The 18,804-nt window shown below is 38.6% G+C and overlaps 3 protein-coding genes and 1 long non-coding RNA gene across 6 annotated transcripts; 2 read left to right on the top strand and 2 right to left on the bottom strand.

Annotated features, from left to right (window-relative positions):
* Window positions 1–159: 159 nt before the first annotated feature.
* LOC144519543 (uncharacterized) lies at window positions 160–3,200 on the top strand. The gene is made up of 2 exons (XR_013502119.1): window positions 160–248; window positions 2,927–3,200. It is a non-coding gene; the product is annotated as an uncharacterized LOC144519543 (long non-coding RNA).
* LOC144519535 (uncharacterized) lies at window positions 3,070–4,944 on the bottom strand. Its single transcript, XM_078252750.1, has 2 exons — window positions 4,779–4,944; window positions 3,070–4,111 (listed from the first exon to the last, which is right to left on the bottom strand). Exon 2 carries the CDS (start codon window positions 4,045–4,047, stop codon window positions 3,625–3,627), a length of 423 nt encoding a protein of 140 aa, XP_078108876.1. The 5' UTR covers window positions 4,048–4,111; window positions 4,779–4,944; the 3' UTR covers window positions 3,070–3,624.
* A 939-nt stretch (window positions 4,945–5,883) lies between these two features.
* rcvrn2 (recoverin 2) lies at window positions 5,884–11,218 on the top strand. Its single transcript, XM_078252754.1, has 4 exons — window positions 5,884–7,248; window positions 7,372–7,899; window positions 10,032–10,143; window positions 10,614–11,218. Exons 2-4 carry the CDS (start codon window positions 7,519–7,521, stop codon window positions 10,700–10,702), a joined length of 582 nt encoding a protein of 193 aa, XP_078108880.1. The 5' UTR covers window positions 5,884–7,248; window positions 7,372–7,518; the 3' UTR covers window positions 10,703–11,218.
* LOC144519521 (germ cell-specific gene 1-like protein) lies at window positions 10,371–18,640 on the bottom strand. Of its 3 annotated transcripts, none has more exons than XM_078252723.1 (7): window positions 18,379–18,640; window positions 16,019–17,103; window positions 13,552–13,734; window positions 13,327–13,374; window positions 13,071–13,223; window positions 12,829–12,940; window positions 10,371–12,698 (listed from the first exon to the last, which is right to left on the bottom strand). In XM_078252723.1, exons 2-7 carry the CDS (start codon window positions 16,212–16,214, stop codon window positions 12,326–12,328), a joined length of 1,065 nt encoding a protein of 354 aa, XP_078108849.1. In that variant the 5' UTR covers window positions 16,215–17,103; window positions 18,379–18,640; the 3' UTR covers window positions 10,371–12,325. The 3 variants fall into 3 exon arrangements, with proteins under 3 accessions (XP_078108849.1, XP_078108848.1, XP_078108850.1); XM_078252722.1 differs by lacking the exon at window positions 18,379–18,640 and adding an exon at window positions 18,122–18,372; XM_078252724.1 differs by lacking the exon at window positions 18,379–18,640 and adding an exon at window positions 18,203–18,372.
* Window positions 18,641–18,804: the final 164 nt, after the last annotated feature.

The following is an 18,804-nucleotide window of genomic DNA, read 5'->3' as shown; positions in this document are numbered from 1 at the left end:
ACTCTATAAGCCAATTCTGTTGCTCTCCTGACTATACTACCTCACCAACTACTACAACTAGTTTATCTGGCTTTCTAACATTTCTGCTAACACCAGCACCACCCATCATCCACAAGGTTATGTTCCATTTGTCCTTGACAAGGGCAGCATCATCTTAGACTGCATTCAACTAGTCGTTTCTGTGCTGTGAAGTTAATCTGATGTTTTAGAGTCCATCCTGGGAAAGAAAAGAAGAAAATATACGATATGTATGATAATCAATCTCTTCTACACTTCAGCTAAAAAGGACAGCCAACTGTTGTGTGCAATATGCAAGCTTAGACATGCATTTTTTGTATCTGTTCCAACTAACTAGCATAAGCTTTTAAATGGTTGGAATTGCCATGTGGTTTTCTGCTATTATAATCTGTGACTAACGTAGTTTAACAGCAAACAAAAAACAAAGCATCTGCACAGCAAGGATGAAAGTCAAATTGGTTGGAAGTGGTGGTTTAACAGACATTCATTTAAGATCAGTGACTGGTTTGTGTTCAGGTTTAGAGACAAATGTTTAGATTACACACACTAAAGCCAAAAATTCAAAAATTAGAAAATTGTGGTGGGATTTTATTTCCTAACATCTTGTAGACAACATGATGAATCGATAAAATAAACTGAAAATGAAAATAATCTTTAGTTGCAGCCTTAATCAACAGTATATGGCAAGGCGTCTAATGAAAGGTTGTAGCCTATGTATATGAAGCTCATTTATGGTTCTTAAAGTAGCCTACATTTTATTTTGGCTTAGAGTCTCGCTAATGCGCTTTAAAGACCCGTTGACATATAATATACAGAAAAAAGAACAAATGGAGTTTTTGTTCAATATCTATGCATCGCTAATAAGTATAAAGTGCAGCACAGGAGAAACAAACCAAACGACAGCCTGTGTGTGTGTGTGTGTGTGTGTGTGTAAATAGCACACAGAAGTTCAAACGGTTACATGTAAATACACTTTAACACCGACATGTTATATGCGTCGACAATTAAGCTACGTATAGCCTTCATGGGTAGCTAAGAAATATACACACCTTTTAAAATGACACACATGAATTGGCTTACTGTAGCCTATAAATAAGTAACATGACTGACAGTGGACACCTTGGGAGATCTTTGGCAGCAATGTTGTAGGCTTACTTGAAAAACAAGCCGAGTCGTCGCGCTGTTCGGCTGCCGTTTTACAAACTCACCTTTATGGCTGACACCTTCGTGACTTTTATTTCAATTCCCCCAAACTGAAATTCCAGCCGTTTTCTCTTCGGGTACGATATTACACATAAACGAGTTTAAAGGAGGGGGTGTTGTTTGATTCTGACGTGCGCAGACATATCCTCAGTTCGGCCAATCAGAGCGCTGAAATTGTCGACTGTAACCAATAGACGGGAAGAAGAGGTGGGATGTGGGCAGTTTTGTTTTCAAAAGGAGAAAAAAAGTTTCCTGAAACTCGAAGATGACACGTGACCAAAGGAGCTACAGCGGGCTGTCAGGTGACCTGAGTAATGCACGTCCAAGTTGGATATACCTGTAGAAATACTTCACATACCTGAGAGCTAGCTAGTCTCTTTTCCCATGTCATTCAAAGTGATTAGAAAAGTATCAGAAAGTTTACGATGTTTGCATTGTGAACGCTGCTTGTAGGTGAAGTTATTCAGGTGTCAAGTTAAAAAGTAAGACGACTACCAAATGTGTTAAAGAGGCATTCGCATCCCTGCAGAGAACTTTTTCTTTAGCTATTAGAAAATGTGCTGTAAAGGTATTACGTTTGAATCACCTTGGGAAAAGGTTGAGCAATGATACTATTTCGCACAGTGAGGGACAGTACAACATGTAGGCCTTTAGCTACTATAAATCTCGATGAGGAATGTTATTGGATGAAGTAGGCTACAGTTCATTTTAATTCCAGCAGATGGAGGTACGAACACACCCCTCCCCCCTATCTCTCTTCTCCCCATTCTTCTTTCTGCTCCCTTTAGATTTCTGTTTAGTTGGTTTCTGTTTTGTTGACCTGCACTTATTAGCCCTTTAAATTGACAGATAATATTGCCTATAGGCTATTTCCTCTTACCTGTGTTATTTATCAGTTGTATGTTTTGGTGTAAGTTGCCCAGTGTTGAAGATATCGGCCGTAGAAATGTCTGCCTTCTCTCCAAAATAATGGAACAATATGGGCTTGTGGTGCTCAAAGGGCCACAAAAAAAAAAAACTCAACAGCAATTTCTATTTTATCATGACCCGGTTACTCAAGATTATCCACATGCAGTTCGTGTAAGAACTATGGTAGAAGGAAAATAATTCTTACATGAAGCTCGAAAATGCAAAAACACTTGGTCCCCCCTTGCCTCAGAAATGCAACTCGCAACTCGCACCAAAACAATCTAAACTGATAGCACTAACAGATAAGATGGAAAATGTGTATTTTTCATTTTGGGGGGAACTGTCTCTTTAAGATATGATCCTGTCCTACACAGTATTTATTACACATTAAACGTATTAGCCTAGGCTTATACTACATTTTTTTGTTTTGTTTGTTTGTCTCTATTTCTATACCCTGTAAAGCGACTTTGAGTTCGTGAAAAGCGCTATATAAATTCAATTTATTATTATTATTACATCTTTCACATCCACCTTGACAATTTATTGTTGGGCTAACTAATATGTGTTTTACTCTCTTAATGATGGCTAAATTCTATTCAACATTTCACTATCACACTTGAATAGAACTGAGACATCATTAATGTTATTAGTAACACTTGTGCTTTTCCTACTATGACAAGTCAAAATGTTTGCTGTTGATGCCTTTTTTGTAAATCTTCTCTGATTTGCTACCACTGTCATTGTATTTTTTGTGTTTAATCCAATATTGTTTTCACTATTTCACAATTACTCCCAGTGAAAACTTCAAAGACAAACTCCTGCCAATAGAGGAAACTCCTGCCAATCTACCTTTATTGGAAAGGTGTTTGGCTCACTTCATATGCACTTACACACTTAGTAAAGGTGTCACTCTGTCTCTGTCCCACGAACACAAACACATTTTACATGATGTCAATTTATTACAGTACACACTGCTACATGCTACATTTAAATTACCAGTTGTGAGAACGAAAGAAAATACAGGAATGAGTGAAAAAACGTGGTAGGCAGTGGTACTACTAGTGCAAGTGTTACTTGAATAAAAGTAGCAATACCTAATTATAAAAACACTACAAGTAAATGTCCTGTATTCTTACTTATGTAGAAAATAAAGTTAAATAAATAAAGTATGCATCAGGCAGTATTATATTTTAACTACTTCATATAGGCTACTGCTGGGTACTTTCATCTATAACAATGCAACAAATCATACACAACAAAATGTATAGGCTGCTCATATGTTTTGTACAATCTTGATCATCAAAGTAACTAGTTAAGACAGCTGTTGATATGAGGGAATATGTTGTGTTTCACTGGAAAACAGGAGTTGCATTTCTACATAATTTTGATTAAAATATAAAGGGAAGAGCAGGAGGGAACTTAGTTTTTTTTTTCTGCCTAGTACGACATTTTTCACCAATTTCTCTTAGGCTATATCCTGTAAATAATTCTTCTTTATATTGTGACTTTTTTAATTACCCTCCCACTCTCTAGAAGAATTTCTTTTCCATCCTCTCTGTACCCTCTTGTCATCTCTCTCTTCTTCTTTGTCAGAAGGTGAAATGCCACCACACTTCCCACCACCACGAAACAGAGGGCCAGAATTACAAATCCCAGTCCCAGTAAGTGAGAGGTTCCTCCTTCAGAGTGGTTCAGTTGGTCCCACAGCCCCACTGCTACACAACTGAAGCCGATGAGAGTTCCCCAAAAACCAAAAGCCAGCATACAGGATCCACAAGACAGCTCAACACCCCCGGTCACCACAGTGACACCCGCAACTGAGACAACCCCTCCTGGTAAGGTCACTGTCTCAGATTTAGGGTCGTAGGCGACAGTAGAAGTGACATCTGATAGAGTTGAAGGATCAAGTGTTTCCATCTTGGTTGTTATGGTTGGTTTTAATTCCTTTGTCAGATGGCCAGCTTCTTCTTCTGTCTTACTCCTACAATATGACACATAGTCCTGATTTAAAACCCTTAACATCAAGTTTCCCCTTTTTATTTCTTTTTATGTAGCTGTAAGATAGGAAACAAATCGTCTTATCGCTAGTTCCAACTTTTCATTGAAGCTACAGTATATGATGTTTAAACCGAGTGAAATATTCAAACCATGTTTTTTAATTCACCAAAGCATCATTTACACGTTTCCCGAAAAATACGCCTAATAGATTGGTATCTTTGGGAAATTTGGGATCTCCACAACAATTTTAAATAAAGTTCTGTGGGTGTAAACAACGTTTGGCTGCACAGCATTAGTATGTAATGACTGAACCATTAGCTGGGTTTAGAAAATATAGAATAATGATATTTTAACACTGGTCAGTTAAATGCTGGTTTTAAGATATAAAGCAACTGAATTAAAGTTTAGATACAAATACAGGTGCCGTCTAAGGATTTGGCGGTGGTGGCGAGGAAAAACGTACTCAAAATTGGACATCCCTAATGCCCCAGATGCAAATCTTTACTTTTTAATCAGTTTCATAGAATAGAATATGAAAGACATTTGTTTACACCAGAAATTTGGATAGATTGATAAGTAATTTCAAAATCAAGAAACTATGTTAATAGTGATAACTTTACTTTTTATATAATAAGTACAGCATTGCTTACCTCAGCGTTAAATCTGAAGCTCAGATGTTAGCGGAAAAGTCCTTTAAATTCATAGATGTGATTTTGTTTTTGTCCAGGTATGTGAGTGATGTTAGTGAAAGCCTGAAGGTGCTGCTGACTTTCTCTCTGGACAATGGGTGTAAAAATGTGAGCAGGGGCCCCAAGTGCTGTTACCTTTATCATATACGTCACAACCTGAGGCCTCACAAGATGGTGGACACAATTGTCAAGATTGTTGCCAATGTTTGTTTGTTCCTCTCTTCCCTTGTACTCAGTAGGAAGCTCTTGTCTGTCATTAAGCATCATTATAACCCATTACCAGATATTTATCTAGGAACAACTCCCTTCCTCCTCTCTCTTTCAGTCTTAAGATTTGAGTCGTGTCCCACCAAGGCATTGTTTGGGCTGAGAGTGGATTTTTCTTTTTAAAAATATTTTCCTTTTCAGCATTCACATTTCTCATCTCCCTGCTTGGGAGTGCATATTATGTAGTCAGTGCTTTTACTTCTTAAACTTTAGGACATGAGGTGTACTATTCAACTTTGTGACTATCTTGAAATACGATTGAGAGTTAATATGTTGAAAAGTCACACTTTTATCGTGATGTTCATTTGGGAAATAACGATTAATAATCACATAAAAAAATAAAAAATAAAAACCTTTAATTTTAAACAAATTCCTTGTCTGCTTGGTTCTCATACTAAGTAAAGGAGTACATGAATGAATGGGCCTAACCTGTTTACACAGAGTGGGGCAGATGTACAATATATGTGTCAGTGCTGACGTTGAGGTGGCTCCCAGGTCAATGCTGTGCTGTAAGGTGAAGCTTGATACCACCAGTTAATTGGCTATAACGCTGCCCAGCCAACTGGGATGTCGCCAGCATCACTGGTCTAATTGCAGATATTTTTAGATGTATTGACTCCTACTATCAATAAACTTTAACCTGTAACTGCACTACTTATATTATATTTATTTATATTGTATATATTTATATTTTGTATTATACGTTACTGCCTGCAAAAGAAATGTATATTATGTTCATTGTTGCAAAGCAATGTAATAGCTGCTACAAAGAATGTATTCTTTCTTGAGTGTCATTCATTGTCATTTTTTTGTCAAAAGTGATCACAAATCCTTTCTTGCTCAAGCTCTAGCAATTAGTGGAGGTAGGGTAAAGGTCAGGCGCAGAGAGGGTTTGTGGAGAGGAGGGCGTAATTCTGTTGGCTTTGGCACTCACAGGATGATGATGATGATGATGATGATGGTGGTAATTGGCTAAGGGTTGGATTGGGTGGGACAGGGCAGGTCAGAAGTAATCCAATAGATAGTCTCACTGAGCATATTTATGGAGCAAAGAAAATCCTGCTAACAAACAAGTGTACATAAAAAGGGCTACTAATGCTATCAACTTGTGTTTTCATCCTCCCTGTTTCAATATACATACCCCTCATGCCAATTTATTAACACATACGGCCCCACCTCCATGCTGAGTTGGTCTGAAACAGCAGTTAAGACAATCAAGATAATACTTTAAGTCTAATCAAAGCAGACACACAGAAAACTGACTGATGACGTAAATGTGTCAGCCAAAGTGAAGTATGATGTGCTGATGCGTCACAGTAATTCTGTGATGTATGTTTACAGTAAAGATAGAGACCATAGACAGAGAAAGAGTTCCTAGGGAGTGGGTAGAAAAATGAAGTAAAAATAAAGGCGTAATAATGAGTATGTTTTTTGTGAATTAAAAAAACAATTTTTTTTGAGTTAGAAAAGACGGGCAAAACTTTGAAAAGGCTAGTGACAGAGAAGTCAGTGAAAGGACATCATAGCTTCGCTATGACAGGTAGGAGGTCATGGGCCGGCAGTGCTGATGGAGGTACAGGGGAAGCTAAACTGCATGGCAGTCTGGAATTAGATGTCAGTGGACAACTAAACCCATTGGTAAGGACACTAATGAAATAGCAGACATACTGCTGAAGAACCTAAAGTATTGAAAACAGGGTTTCCCTTCATGTCTGCTAATCTGCTGGTCAGTGTTTAAAAGTGTATATGTTTTTATGATTATGTAGCATTCAATTACTTCTCAATTTCCTGAAGGGGTTGTTACCACAAGGATACATTGAAATGCATTGAACTGAACTCTGTTGATAAATATTGAGTTATTAAGTAAGACTATTAACTTCTTGGATACACCACTACAAGGCATTACTCAGAAATCCTACTTTTTACTCAACACTGTCATATATTGTAGATCTTTCTAGACTTCCAGACCCAATAGAGAAAAGTAGGATCCAGGGGGTCATTTTAGTCTAAAGCTCAGCCACCTTACAGTAAATCCCGCATTAACATAATTAACCCAGTCATCCATGGTAGGAGTGTGTTTCCCCCTGCCCTCCTGATCTCTCACTGTCTTACTGGTGAGACACACACTCAGTTCTCCAGCCATCATCTGCCACACAACACACAGGTAAGCGTTCCCTACATGTTTAGATCATCCTCACATTGTGATTTATTGATATAGTAGTATCAACATATTTAGGATTTCCTAAGTGGACTGTACTAATATGTGTAAATCTTTTTTTCACTTCAGGGTGTCTTTGGCCTTTATACATCAACAGGAGACATCAAGCCAGTAAACAAATATTTTTCAACAGGAGAAGATAAACTCAGGTGGCAAATATTTGCAAGTGAGTATAGTCAGTACTGACACATTACTAAGACACTGAGAGCATCTACCATGGGAAATTCAACCAGTAGCGCAATATCAAAGGAGATCCTACAGGACCTGAAGCTCAACACCAAATTTACTGAAAATGAGATCTCTCAGTGGTATGAGAACTTTCAGACGCAGTGCCCAACGGGACGCATAACACCTGAAGAGTTTGAGCAGATCTACAGCCGCTTCTTCCCTGACAGCGATACCAAGAGCTACGCACGACATGTGTTTCGCTCCTTTGACACCAACGATGATGGCACTTTGGACTTCAAGGAGTACATCATCGCACTGCACATGACCTCCACTGGGAAGACGATCCGGAAACTGGAGTGGGCCTTCTCGCTGTTTGATGTGGACAAGAACGGATACATCAACAAGACAGAAGTGACGGAGATCTGCCAGGTGAGAGGGATACATGCAGTGATGTGTAGGAAGAGGATGAAAGGATTAGACACTTTAATAGTATGACAAAAATCAAATAATATCCTCTATTTCTACAGTGTGAGGATGTATCTTGCTCTAAACATTTTGCCTCTTTGCGAATTTCTAAACATCAAACTATGTTGACTAGGAGTGCTAAATACAGAAAGGTTATAACATTTGACCATCATTTTAAACTTTTTCTGCTGCTATAAACATATAATAGACATTTAAGCTGTTCTGTTGTCTCCAGGGAAATGTTTTATACTAAGTTGTCAAAGCTACAGAGAGAAAATATGAGGATTACTTGACATTATTTAATTCAGTCCAATAGTCCTGTAGTATACTACTTTTCTATGTTAATTTGAAAGTTATATGACAGTGAGGTGTTGTTGATTTAACTCGATGGTCATTTTAGTTTAAAGTAGAATAGTTTTGGATTATTATTGTTGGAGCGCATCATATTGTCAGGTTCTCCTGGTATTTTGCCAGTTCCCTTTTAGACCCATGGACAAAAATAGTTGTTATACCATCCCTATAATTAGTATTTAGGTCTCAGTACTGTTTGCCAGCCCAATTAGCTATAGTCTATTTGGGCCTCAAACCCCTGATAATCTCTGTGATTACAGGGTTAACTCTGAGACGATGTAGGCAGTCCTACTCTTAGGCTAAGATAATAATAATAAGACTCTTGTATCGCTCTGTCTATAGACAGACTGCTTTTCCCTAATCCATGTTCCTTTAATTCATGAGGCTGCCACTTCCCACTGTTAGATGTATTTGTGCTAATTACTGTGTCATAGTTGTTGTTAGCCATTGTTTTCATATAATCAATACTCAGTCTGATGAATGTTGTAACGTTTCTTATCTTCTGTTCTAAGACGAATGATATAGTATTGTAAGAGGTTTAGACAGATCAGCCAAGTTTCCAGCTGGCATTGTAATGGGATTTCATTCCTGGCCAACTGGCCTGAGTCCATGTGCATCACATTTACAACCACTGTACAAAATAGCTACATTTTAAAGTCACACTGCCAAAAGTTTAACAACCTACAACAAAATTAGACTCTGTTGAGAGGAAATAAACAGATCTGCTATATGCAGAGAAGCTAACATCGTTATTACAGAAAGATAATCTAGCTATATTGATTTTCATTTGTGGGTTTGAAGAGTAAACAAGTAAGTAGCCGGACGAGACAATTTTACTTTAATCTAGTATGGTACACTGATATGATGAGATGTAAAAACAGTGTATCTTTAAGGGGGTGTCCACATTTGTATGTGACTCCTTGATACAGATCTGATTTTATTATGTATGTGACCAGTAACTGTTTGTCATCTATAAGCTGTAAACTAAACAGAGCACAAGACCAGAGGGGCAAGATGGAGGGACAGTCCAGGGAGAAAAGAGATGACATCTTGGTGTTTGGCCTGTGGCCTGAATCTTGGCACTAATCCATGTTAATCTAGATGTCTTAAATGTGGGAGATGAGTGCTTCCTCTTTAAGTGGGACACACACTTAAAGGCCTAAACCTAAAGTGCACAGTCATTTAAAATCTGCTGGATTCTAAGTGGCATATTTCAGATTCATTATGTCTGAGAAATGACACACAGGTCTAGATGTGCTAACGTGGGCTGCTTAATTATTAATTCATACATTTTTAACTTGTATACATAGTCTACATAAATATACATAAATTGTGATGGCCAAGCCCTCCAGGATTGCTCTCGTAACTGCTGCTAATCTGGTGGGCAGATCAGGTGTCGTGGGGATTGCAGGCTACATTTTATGTAAGATTTAATTGTAGGCTACTTGATTTGGTTGTATTCAGCCAAATTGCCCAGTGAGTATACAATGCCTAATGACAGTAATCAGGGACTAGACATAAGAAAAAGTGTTGGCCTTTAGCTTTTCTCTAAATGTCAAGTTGTTTTTCATCAGACGCTCTATAAACCACAAGACATTAATTAACTTGACTCACTTGTCCCACAGGCTACATGCTTCTTGGCTTGCACGCATTCGTTTTATATGCTGTGTTGACGTTCCATACATTATTTGTGTGAGAGAAATTATGTATCTTAATCACAGATATTATACCCTACCCCCTCTCAGGCCATATTTAAGCTGATCCCGAAGGAGGAGCAGAGCAAGTTACCAGAGGACGAGAACACACCCGAGAAGAGAGCCAACAAGCTGTGGTCTTACTTCGAAAAGAAAGACAACGGTAAAGGAAATAACACACGTTTGTTTACATATTCTGCCCCCACTGTGCATGACAGGTCATTGTGTTCTTATCGCTACGTACTTATGTTAAAGAGAGATCAAATTTGCGTGAGCTCTTACTACCTCTCCTCAGCAGCTGTTCTTACATCCTGTAGTGAAGATTACATTTTACAGCTGTTTGGCTTGACAATAATACACCACTGGGGGCACATCCCCCCAGTTACAGCATTACATCATGCAAGCTTTATTATATATGTACAAGCCATGTATCATGAACCCTTAAGTGACTTCACTGCATGCTACTGTCACACACACACACACACACACACACACACACACACACACACAGGAGATAAGACAGGATTTCTTAGATAAGAAACAGGTGCATTTTTCAAACTCATCATGACACCAAACTACTTGCTGTATATCTTGTTTACTGTTTTCTCTTACTTTATTTTTTCTCTCTCATAGAGCGACTGGCTGAAGGAGAGTTCATCAAAGGAGTGATTGAAAATGAGAATGCAATGCGTCTTATCCACTATGAACCAATTAAACAATAAAGTCATTCCTACTTCATCCCCTCTCATTAGACTCTCTTAAACTTTTATTTTTTCTCAGCCTCACATGCTTCCTCCTCCCTCCTCTTTCATCCACTCAACTCCTCCGTGCAAATACTCTTCTCTGCAGTGTCTTGGTTGCAATTAACCTTTCAGTAAGTTTTCGTTTGTCATATTGGTTTACTATCATGTTTGTCTATTAATTTATGTGAAATGGAGGCTAAAAGGTAAATTATGGCATAGTGTTTAAAATGTGTACAGCTAAAAAATAAGATTTATGGTGACTATTATTGATGCGATACATATATGCATTCAGAATGTGTATTATAAATGTGTCCTACTGTTAAATGGTTCAAAGATGTTTTGAATTAATGGTAATGACAAATCTAAGTATCATACCCAATTGTTAGCTCACTTAAGTTTTTTTTTTTACATAACTGGAAATGTCTTAATAGACATGGTAGCTCTGAAGTGTTGTACTCTATTCACTGTACAATCAATTAAATATTTTCTCATAAATCTGTGCTTTGAAAATCTATTTATTTGTCTTTCCCAGAAAAACAATAAAATCGTCTATGACCTAGAAACATACTGTGTTTATAATGCTAGCAAAAATTACGCTTTGTGTTTTAGGTTTTCAATTATATGTTGTTCAATTATGTCTCAGACAGTAAATCCAGAAGTGTCCCACATGTAAAACCTACAAACATTTAAGGTAGATTTTTGTACGTTTATTTAAGAAATGTTGCCTGTATAATTTTATGTTAAACACAGTAAATACCTGAATTTAAACACAATTATTTCCCTGAAAGTGTGTGTGTGTGTGTGTGTGTGTGTGTGTGTGTGTGTGTGTTTCTTTCCAACTTCCGTTCTAACCCCCCACAACCTGCTCCCCCGCTCCATCCCTTCACATGCCCTCCATCTCTCCTCACTCTATTCCTCCTTCATTTCCATCCAACTCGGGATTACTGGTTTACACATAATCTTCTGTTCAACATCAGAGAGCAGACTTTTCAAAATCTCTGTAATCTTTCTATCACTATGTGTCTATCGTATGGGTTTGTCTGTGCATCTGTAGTGAAACTGTGGTTGTTTTATCCTCTGTTCTACATGCATTGCATCAAAAGTTTGTCACAAGCAAGAGAAGAGCTTGAAAAAAACAAATAATGTTGAATGGCCCACTCAGATAAATGAGAAAGGACAGGCTGACCTGTTTAGGTATCAGCAGAAGAAACATCCACCCCGTCTAGGCAGTGAAATGATCATTGATATGACTTGTCCTGATACATTGCATGTTAAAATATAAACAATTAAGTAATAATTAAGTTTATATTACAGAAAGAGACACACATTTACTTTCCTACCATGAGGCACTGAGAAATACTCGTAAAACATGCAGTCTTGCATGCCAGTGTGACATATTCATACATGGTAGTCTTTACAGTTTAATATGTGTTGATTTCACCGGCCTTCAAGCACAAATTCGTATGTCCAAACTTCACTGAAAGTCAAAGAAAATAAAAAACAGCATCTGTTTGCTCACATCGATCCTTCTCCAGCACAGTGACAGAGTCTTTCCTTTTTCAGTTTTTCAGCCCTTGTAAGTTGATGGATATAAAAGAGCCCCTAACAAGGTGAATCAACTCGGTCCATGGCCTCATCCATCTCATCCATCTCTCTTTCACAGTCTTCACACCCCTCTGGCCCACAGCCTCCTACTAAAACCAGCGTTGGCACATCCCCATTTCCTACTCCAACCACACTACCATTCGGGGCCCACGCTACATCGATCATGCCGTCTGGACACTGCAACAGGCCACTGACAGAGTAGAGCCCGCCCCCTGGAACAACCTCATCATAGGAAGGAGCATGAGTGGCGTTTCTTGCTTCCTCCAAACGGAGCCTCTGTCTGCGACGGAGCTCGATGATGGTCTTTGTGTAGGAGTTGAGGGTGACCACAGCGGCCCCCATACAGCAACTAAAGGACACCCAGGCAAGACTGGAAACAGAGGAGATTTAGGAAAATTAGAGAGAGAAGAGAAACATGTCATCATAGCCTGTAAATAACAAGTATTATATGTACATGCTTTAAACATATAGGCTTGGATCTTTAAAGAGCAGCCACCTACGCAAAAGACCAGCCGTAGTCCCAGGACTGAGGCCTCCAGTCTTTGGGGCCCACAATGACTGTCATCTGAAATACTGTAGTGTACATCATATGGGCCACCATCCCAAGAAGACCTACAGTACATGAGGGGTGAAACAAATAAAAAACAGACCGAACCAAGAAGGATGACCATGCAAATAAAGATTGATATATGGAGAAGGAGGTGGTTATAAAGTTAGGGAAGGAAAAGACACTGAGGCTCACCTGATAACACAGTACAGATAGCTGCATAGGCATTGATTTTTAGCGAGTGCATCTCTTTATGGGAACACAAGACTTCCAGCCACATCAGTAAGAATCCCATCCCCAGCAGGCCAATGTACGTAAACTCTGAAATAACTGACAGCCAGAGCACACCTGCAACATTTGAAAATACATACACAATTGACACACACGCATCCACATCGAAAAAAAATATTTAAATGGGAGTTTTTTATATTTCGGCTGATACACAACTCACCTTGTGTTTCTCCAGGTGTTAACTCTATAAAGCTTCGACATTTCTCCCCTGCCAACCAAATTTACAGAAATGAACAAAATGAAAACAGAAAACATTTAAATATAAATGAAAAGATTTTATCGGAGAGCTGAGAATGAAATAAACCTTTGAAAATCTACTAATATTACTAATATTGTGACAAGATGCAAGTTTATGTATGTTTGGACGTTTGCTTTGTGGCCTTACCATCACTGTGTTTCTCGCAACTTTCCCAGAAACCAGTGTGGAAGTATCTAAAAGCAAACTTGTCTTCTCCCGTCTCCCATATGTACTGAACTGCGTTGGCCAGCTGCCTCTGTCTAATCTTGGCCAGCTCGTCCCTCCTGGCTGGAGACAGTGTGCGGTTGAAGGGGTTCTGTGTGGGACTCTCTGTGTGACATTACAAGAGGAAGACAATGAGAAGAGCATTTTAGCTACATCTTTGTATCGCTTATTCCTGTTATGATAATGCAGTTGGTGGCAGGATCCAAAAATGCACTGGGTGGATATCTTTACAGCTCTTTAGACATAGAGGCTCCAACGCATTTATACTCGCACACATCTGTGGTCCATCTATTCTCCAAACCAATCCAGACTTGCATTTCTTTAGAATGTGGGAGGAAAAGCCACATACACACACAGGACGTGCTTGCAGGTACCAGCATCAACAACTGATCCCCTCGGAGAAAATCCAAAACATAAACATACAGTACATGCATGTGCAGGCAAGCAGATGCACAAACGCACACAGAAGTGCATAATGCAAGTTAACTCATGCACCAAAAAGTCAGAGAGTAGAATTAAATGAATAACACACACTTTGCATGCAGGTGTGTGTTGATGTGAAATTATTGGTCATTTCAAAAAACAGTATATGCTTTAGAATGAAGTGAGCACAAAACAAATCTGTTAATCACACCATGGCCTCAAAAGAATCATGCGTCTGTGTTTTCCAGTCACATGCAGGTTTGTCAGCCAGCACCTTGTTATCCCACATGTGTGTGTTTGTAAATCAGGCTTATAAGCATAAGGGAGACTCAAATCCACAATTGTAAAGGTAGATCTTGCTGTACAAGTACACAAAGTACATGTAGTGATCAAAGATTATTCTTTTATGCAGTGAGAGCTGTTAATCGCATTGTGGATTAAGCATATCTGTTGAGAAAATTAAAAAAAACCTGGCAGCAGACAGTGCACTCTCCCCCATAAACCAATAAACCTTTGGGATCTACCCTCACACCCTGCAGATTAATACTAAGCCATAATTAAATTCACTGTGGGACTAATTTATGAGCAAAAAGAGATTAAAAAACATCAAACCAAGGACAGTTTCTCATATGAGGAGAAGCCTGTCAGTTTATCCAATCAGATTAGTTTGAGGTATTGGTTGTTATGCAGTGACACAAGTGCAAAGATCAAGAAATTCAATACTTATAACCTGTAATCAGGTTCAAATATCAAGGCCACATTTTCGTGAAGTCAATGTAAGAAAGCTGCGTTTTATATCATCGGCACATTTTGAAAGCCTTATGAGATGATGCACAATTACAAAGCGACCACATGCACAGACACTCAAACAAAGATGTGACATAATGTATTGTAGGTACACTTACTTAACAGAGAAACATTTTGGTCCATGATGCCTCAACAAGCATCATGGAGACTGAGGGTGAAGGCTCATTCTTGACAAATTAATCTTAACTTAAAGTCCACTTACTCGCTTTTCCATTGGAAAGAGCTTTCAATGTACATCTCACAGAGTTTGGTCAGTGTATTTGATCTTCTGTACGCAATAGAGTCCGCTGATGATAAAGGCTGTGAGATGCAGTTGAAAGCTCCAGAAGAAGCTTGTAAGTAGACCTTAAATTAGGATTGTTTTGTCAAATGATGGTGATTGTGCAGATTTTTACCAGAACATAAACTATACAAATATCTGATTACCATTGGAAATTAGTCATGTGAAGTCGTAAAGCATCTTAAAACAATGATGCATTATCCTGCTGAGAGTAACCTGTGGCGATGATGGGTTGTACTGTCAGTAACAATGTTTCAACATTCCATTTATGCCTGACTATTGCAAAATAGCTAATGCCAGGAAAACATCACCTGACTTTTGACATCAGGTAGGATGACAATTGTGACATGGCCGTGAACGTGTTGCAACAGATATCGGGATTAGTCACGGGGCAACTTTTTGTAGTTTAGTATCGTCTTCTTTTGCTTTAGGCCAGCTCAAAGCTTAATATTATGAAACACTCATATTCACCAGTGTGGAACGTAACATACTTTACTTAAAAAAAATGTTGAGGTACTTGTAATTGAGTATTTTACTGTATGCTACTTTATACTTTACTACATTTCAGAGGGAAATGTACTTTTTATTCCATTAAATGTATTTGACAGCTATACTTACAGGTTACATTGCAAAATTGGGAGGGAGCTGTTTGCATAAATGGGAAGGTGCTCCTCAAAAAGTGGATATTAAAATAAATGTAATTTAAATTTTGTGTATTTGCCAATAACAGTAAAAGATCAATCAAAGTTACAGTATACTGTACGTAAAAAGAAACCATGAAGAGAAACAATAAAGCCATAGGAAGCACAATAAAGCTGCACAAAACACAACAAAAAACAACTTCTGATGTGGAGAGGTGAAAGACGATGTAACATCTACCTGTGGTGTAAGGCTCGCTGTTGTTCTGACCACAGTTCTTCATTTTAACGGGCGACAGGCAGAGGGGCTTGACCACCTTGTGGGTGCCCTCACACCAGTAGGAAGTGCAGAGTGCCAGGATGGAGAGGGCCAGAGCCAGAGTGGTCAAGGTCAGGGAGAGCAGGGAGCGAGAGCGACGGGACATACGCTCCAGCATGGCCACACAGGTGAAGAAGGAAGCAGGGGGAGGCCAGAGAGTGAAAGAGAGAGGGGGGAGAAAGTAAGGCACACGTGGGAAGAGGATAAACAGGACAGAAGGTACAGTCAGAGATAGAGCTGAGAGGGCAGGACAGATGTTTTGGGGTGGTTTAAAGAGGTGATGAGCTGCCAGGTTTAAATGGAAAGCAAAAGATAAATGTGATGTAACAGTAGACAAAACACATCTGACAAAGCGATACTGTAAAGTCAGTGTGATTAAAAGAGAGGAAGATAAAGAGAGCGTGAGGGGAGGGAGCCGGATAAGGTGCTCTGAAGTTGATACACGTGGGAAAGGACAGATGGATCAAAAAAATGAACAAGAGGGGATTTAGGTGGGCGTTGGTTCACTCCAGGAGAAATGCAAGGACATAACAGTATGCTGGCCAGACCGTTTTAATGTGATAGCCTGCTATTGATCCCTGTGGGAAATGATGTGGCCATACATCCTCTGACCTCAGTACTTGGAGACCCTTTTGTGTGCACTTAATAGATTAGTGTAACTGTACCAAAAAATACTAGAATTTATCATTAAAAGTTGTAAAGAGGAGATAGAGGGCATCCTTAAAATCCAATTCATCACCTGGCAAGAAAGTGAAATTAAATAGTTGAATGGAACACATAAAGGCTAAAATCAGGGTGTCCATATGGTGACATCGAACTTTGTTGAATGTTAGTAAGAGTTGAAAAACTGCCTGAGGTCACATAGGTCCTGCAGCTGTGTATAAGGAGGGGTTATGGAAGAATAAGTAACATCTGCTATCCTGTGACTCCAGCTAATATCTTCCTGCTTCCTGGTTAACACACTCAGGCCTGACCCTGCCACTCATTATGAACTCCACTGCTGGACCCTAAGTGGAAGACAAGACAGAGAATAACAAAAGATTACTTCTTTTTTTTTTTTAATGAAATTATGGATTAACCACAGATCTACTGTAAATGAAATTTCAGCAAGTAATCCCTGATAATCTTCTTTAATCTGTTTGTGTTAGGTGTGTTTTAGTGTGAAGTGCATTCTGAACATGTCTGCTGTCTTTCTCATGCAATGTCTCCCTGTCCGCCAACAGCTCCTGAAATACAACAGAACATTAGTTAAACCAACTGAATTTAGCAAAATCCCTCATGGTGGTTTCTAGTATCTAAATAATGCTGACAGAAGTACATTGAGTAACAGCTCTGGAAAAAAGGAATTGAATAAGAAATTATTGCTACATATTGACAAAAAACTACAATCTGTACATTTTACTGTATCTGTAAAATGATTTCTACAATCTGTGCAAGATGTACAATGTCCAAAGAATAAAGCCAGCATAAATACTTTGCGATTGCTGAAATGTTAAAGACAACGATAACTATATGTGCATAGCTTTCCATTGAACTGAACTCTATTTATCATCTGATATTATCACCATTATTTCCTCCAACATATTAAACATACAGTAGTGTGACCAATGTAAGTTTACAAAAGTTCACAGCATGAACAAATAAGATGACGGTTATTGTTTTTCAGATTTACTGACATTGCCTTATTTAACCTGCACTCATTAGCAACATTTCTGATGTTTTTATATATATATATATATATATATATATATATATATTTTTTGTCTGTGTCAGAAAATAGGCAATAATACATATTACAATTTTTTCAGAAGTCAAAATCTTCATATTACTTGTTTTATCTGAACATCAGTCCAAAGCCCAAAGCTTCTCCTTTTCCCATCATAAATGAAAAAGCATCAAATTCTCACATTTGGGAAGCTGGAACCAGCAACTAGTATTTTTTATGTGAAAAAAATGGCTGAACGATTAATTTTCTGATACACTTTTCAGCTTGTTATGTTAAAATAATTAGTGACAAGTACCTACCAAAGATCTTTTTCTTGTCCTTCGTAGTATTTCAGGTCAAACATGACGTAACTACCACAAAACACTTCTTGCCGTCCATACCTATGGTCCTTATGGTTATCTCTGTCTTGTTGAAGAGCCCTTAATCAAAAAGCTCCCTAAGAACTTGATTTTAGTTGCTTCATCTGCAACCGATTCTCCATGTCACTGCACTCTTCATATTTTTCTGTATCTGTCACTAGTTTCCCTCCTCCAGGATGAGCATCAGTGACCCTTACCTCTCCAGCTGCACTCCTCCCTTTAATCCTCCTGACCAATAGTCAGACGGTGATGCAAGATCGATGGAGCAACTAAGCGTCTCGTCTCCACGCCACTCAACTCTTTTCTGTCTTTCTTGGGAATTTATGTCACAAAACCCATCCTGAATCATGTAATTCCTCTGTCCATCTGTTACTGTAGTGCCCCCTCTCTTCCTGTGTCTGTACTTTTTAAAAGGTGGTTCCCTCTCAACCTCCCAAAAACCTTTTCCACCAGTCTAAGCTGTTAGCCAATTTGACCTTAAGGTATTCAATTATTGAACCAAAAGAGTTGATAAAACTGTGAACACTTGTGTCCATATGAATAGGCTCCCCCCCAATCAGCATCAGCGCTGAGCGCTGTGCAAAGCCAAATCCTGTGCCCACTAAGTTAAGTGTTTATTTTTG

The sequence above is a fragment of the Sander vitreus genome, chromosome 6 (genome assembly GCF_031162955.1).
Source record: "Sander vitreus isolate 19-12246 chromosome 6, sanVit1, whole genome shotgun sequence".
NCBI lineage: Eukaryota > Metazoa > Chordata > Actinopteri > Perciformes > Percidae > Sander > Sander vitreus.
Note: the sequence above shows the minus strand (reverse complement) of the source record. Positions and strands in the feature narration are given on the sequence as shown.

Coding starts and splice junctions, on each gene's coding strand:
- LOC144519535 (XM_078252750.1), bottom strand. CDS start 4,047: ATGGAAACACTTGATCCTTCAACTCTATCAGATGTCACTTCTACTGTC.
- LOC144519521 (XM_078252723.1), bottom strand. CDS start 16,214: ATGCTGGAGCGTATGTCCCGTCGCTCTCGCTCCCTGCTCTCCCTGACC. Junction 13,375..13,551: donor TTGCGAGAAACACAGTGATG/GTAAGGCCACAA, acceptor TTTGGTTGGCAG/GGGAGAAATGTCGAAGCTTT. Junction 13,224..13,326: donor AACACCTGGAGAAACACAAG/GTGAGTTGTGTA, acceptor CAAATGTTGCAG/GTGTGCTCTGGCTGTCAGTT.
- rcvrn2 (XM_078252754.1), top strand. CDS start 7,519: ATGGGAAATTCAACCAGTAGCGCAATATCAAAGGAGATCCTACAGGAC. Junction 7,900..10,031: donor AAGTGACGGAGATCTGCCAG/GTGAGAGGGATA, acceptor ACCCCCTCTCAG/GCCATATTTAAGCTGATCCC. Junction 10,144..10,613: donor CTTCGAAAAGAAAGACAACG/GTAAAGGAAATA, acceptor TCTCTCTCATAG/AGCGACTGGCTGAAGGAGAG.